This window comes from Merops nubicus, unplaced genomic scaffold, assembly GCF_000691845.1.
Source record: "Merops nubicus isolate BGI_N331 unplaced genomic scaffold, ASM69184v1 scaffold19199, whole genome shotgun sequence".
NCBI classification, from domain to species: domain Eukaryota; kingdom Metazoa; phylum Chordata; class Aves; order Coraciiformes; family Meropidae; genus Merops; species Merops nubicus.
In genome coordinates this window covers 384-3,644 of record NW_008631889.1, presented here as the reverse complement: position 1 = coordinate 3,644, position 3,261 = coordinate 384, and the positions used below count along the sequence as shown (strand labels likewise).

General features: G+C 49.8%; 1 protein-coding gene across 1 annotated transcript in view; it reads right to left on the bottom strand.

Moving 5' to 3' along the window:
* Positions 1-3,075, bottom strand: part of R3HCC1 (R3H domain and coiled-coil containing 1) — a gene marked incomplete at its 5' end in the record, with an annotated part of 4,261 nt that extends 1,186 nt beyond the window's left edge. Inside the window, 4 exons of the mRNA XM_008947752.1 lie at positions 612-707; positions 1,408-1,478; positions 2,471-2,643; positions 2,852-3,075. Coding sequence (XP_008946000.1) covers positions 612-707; positions 1,408-1,478; positions 2,471-2,643; positions 2,852-3,075 — 564 coding nt within the window. The remainder of the gene's footprint in view (positions 1-611; positions 708-1,407; positions 1,479-2,470; positions 2,644-2,851) is intronic.
* Between the last annotated feature and the right edge of the window lie 186 nt (positions 3,076-3,261).

Sequence of the window (3,261 nt, the reverse complement as noted above, 5' to 3'; positions counted from 1 at the left end):
GAGTGCAAAATTAAATCCAGTTTTTTGGATGCTTCATTTAAATCTAGCAGCCTTAAAAACCTCAGGAACTTCTGACTGTGACAGTGTCCCTTTGAAGCATTAATACTGAAATTTGTTTCCACTGCAATGTACTGTAGAAATACCCACCTAGTTGTACATTCAGCCAAGTCTCTACTGCTACAAGATTCATGGCATTTCTTTACTGTGGCAAGTATAACTGATTCCAATATGATTTTAAAAGGCAATAAAATAAAGAAAAAGCTGAAATCAATAAAACGTGGCCTTGCAAATTTGTCACCACCCTGCCCTGTGCCAAGGGGGAGAAACCAGCCTTACCCAGGCAGGAGGTTTTAACATAACTATGCTACAGGTTGGCTGAAAAGACTGTTCAAAAAAATGCCCCTGGAGGCTTTTCCTGAAGCCTCCACACCACATCTCCCTGTCCTGCACTGCCAATAAAGCCACAAAACCCCCCACGAACAAAGAGACATTGGGCCTTGATAGAGAATTCCTCATTTAACTTGTCACAGTGACCACTCAGGATGTAGAAGCCTGGTAAAATAAGCAATACTACTACTAATAATTATAAAAAACCCCAATTAATGTCTTACTTGGTCGCTGCAGTGCCTTGATTTTAGACTGTTTTGTTGCATGGATCAGTGGTCGGATCTTTAAAGAAGGATAACGTCGCCCCAGGGCCTGAGATGCTTCAAAGGACAAAGAGAGATGAAATTAGCAAGCTGAATATTGATGGCTTTAATTGTTAAAAGAAAAAAAAAGGAAATTAAAAAACCAGTACATGATAAAACACTGAATAATTTGATCTTCAGCACCTGAGTCGTTATCTCAAGGCTTGTACTGAACAGCTAAACTCACTCTGGTCACCTCAGGTGACATCACACAGGAAGAGTCTCAAGAAAATGGAAAAGACTTTGCCATTGTTAAACCAAATCCCAAGAAAAAGGAGAAAAAAAGCAGCCTTTGGACTCCAGGTGCTGCTGGCTGGCAGCTCCTCCTGGGTTGGCTCTGTGGCTGACCCACGTGCCACCACCCGCCTCGGAGGGGCCCAGGAGGTTACTCAATTCTGGTCAAAAGAGGGAAAAAAAAAACCCTCAAGTGGCAAACCAGCTTCACTTCTAGCACTGCAACGTGAGTCCCTGTGCCTGCAAGAGGTGCCCTGGTTCCTCCAAAGCCAACTCAAAACCTGCTGCTCTTGCAAAGTGGAGTTTCCACACACTGCCCCCAGCAGCTCCAGCCCGGGAAGCCTTTCAAGGTGGAAACACAAAGGGAGGAAGCCAGGATGAGCTGGGACCACCTCTGGGAAGAGCTCAGCCCAGCGTGGGGCTCAGAGGGCTGAGTGGCAGCACCCAGGGAGCCCAGAGGGTCCCTCCCTCCCAGCCCCACTACCTGCAGACAGGCTGGAGAAGATCCCCAGGGCGTGCGTGTCGTCCACCCACTGGATTTTGAAACCACCGGCCCTAGAATGGAAAGACAGGAGAATAACTTTCATTAGGAAGAAATTTTAAAAGCCCCACCAGCCAGCTTGCTGATGTTTTTGTGGTGGTTTTCTGTAGAGAGCTGGTGCTTGTCATAGCATTAGAGCCATTTTACATGAGGGGCAAGAGAAGGGACAGGAGAACATCAGCTCCTCCCCTTCCAAACCCACACTGTACCCCCACCAGCTGCCCCCAAGAACTCTCCTTCCCCTCTTAAAAAACCCTTGGCCAAAATCAACCTCAACACCCCAGACTTATCTTGTAGCACAAGCCCATTATATTTACATAGTGCTTTGAAACCACCACTGACTGCTCAGATGTCTACAACAAAGAGCAAGTGATTTAGAGAAGTGGTTTACAAAGCTCAGGGTGAAGAGATGTAACAAAGCATCAGTGGAAAATGTGAGTTTGGGAGCAGGGAGTTCAAAGATTTTCCTGCAGAGATTAGATCTGTCAGTTCTCAGCTGGTTTCACTCCCCAAAAATCCATAAGGAGGAAACACACACAACAGACAGACACTGATTTAAAATGTAAATCCCAGGTCTGAATTCCAAGGAGCCACAGAGGGGATGAATTTACATCTAATCCACCAGGAATAGGCAGAGAGGAGGAGGAGGACAGGGAGAGCTGCCTGCAGACACTGCTCCCAGGCTCCTGCAGAGCTGCACCCAGCTCCACTGGTCGCCAGCAGGGCTGAACTTTGGTCAGGTCCTACAAAAGTGCTCCTAGAAAGCACCTGAAGACTCTCAGTGAAGCCAGAGCAGGAGGAATGAGCCTGGATGGAGTAATTGTGTGTATGACAGAGCCCTGAGTTTATGCCTCATGCATAAACTGCACAAAGAGCATCCTTTAAGGTACAGAAAGAGCGTGAGGGCACGAAGGTGAACCTAAAACTCCACATTCAGCAGACTCTGGGGTGCATTCCAGTCTGAACATTGCTGGTGCTGGGCTCAGGCTCTCAGAGAGGTACTCACTGGAAATCTGAGAACACTTCCAAGAGATTCTCTGTTTTCAGGGAGGGGGAGAAGTCATAGATTTCAGTGACGTGCCCAAAATCCCCCTCGCTGAGCTGGGCATCTCCATAGCTGGAGTAATCAAAGCTGATCCTCTCGATGCTGATGTCCTTCACGGTTAAGTGACCCACAATCTGAGAGTATCCAAGAAAAGAGTAAACATCAGGAAAGGTTTTACTTCAAGGAGCAACCCCCAGCTCAGCCCCTGCCAACCACCCTTTCCCAGTGGTTTCAGCAGCCCCAGCTCAGGGACTCTCCTCCCATGGACTCATGTCCTCTCCTCTAGCCCACTCCCCAGCCACCCTCCTTGCCCAGAAGTGGCTCCCTGTGGCCAGACTCTACCTCGTTGACGAGCTCAGGGGGGCAGTCATCCTCGAGGCCACTCTCCCCTTTAGCACCCCCAGACAAGTGCAGCTCATCCCACAGCTCCTTGGCCAAGCCTGAGCTCTCCTTGTCCTCCTCTTCCTCCACGGGCACCCTCTCGCCGTGGTTCTGCAGGGCAGCCCCCACCCAGCCCTCGTGCTGCTGCCCAGGAGCTGACAGGTTGGCAGCACTGAGGGGCTGAGCTGCAGCCAGAGGCTCAATTTGGGCTCCTGGGGGGTTCTGGCCTTGGGTTTGCTCAACGCTGGGGTGCTCTTGGTCTTGGTTTTCCACTTTGGAGCAACTCTGGCCTTCCTCTGGAAAGTCCTCACCCCGTTCTTCAGGCAGGGACACGTCCCCACTGCTCTCCAGGCTGCTTGCAGTAGCTCAGC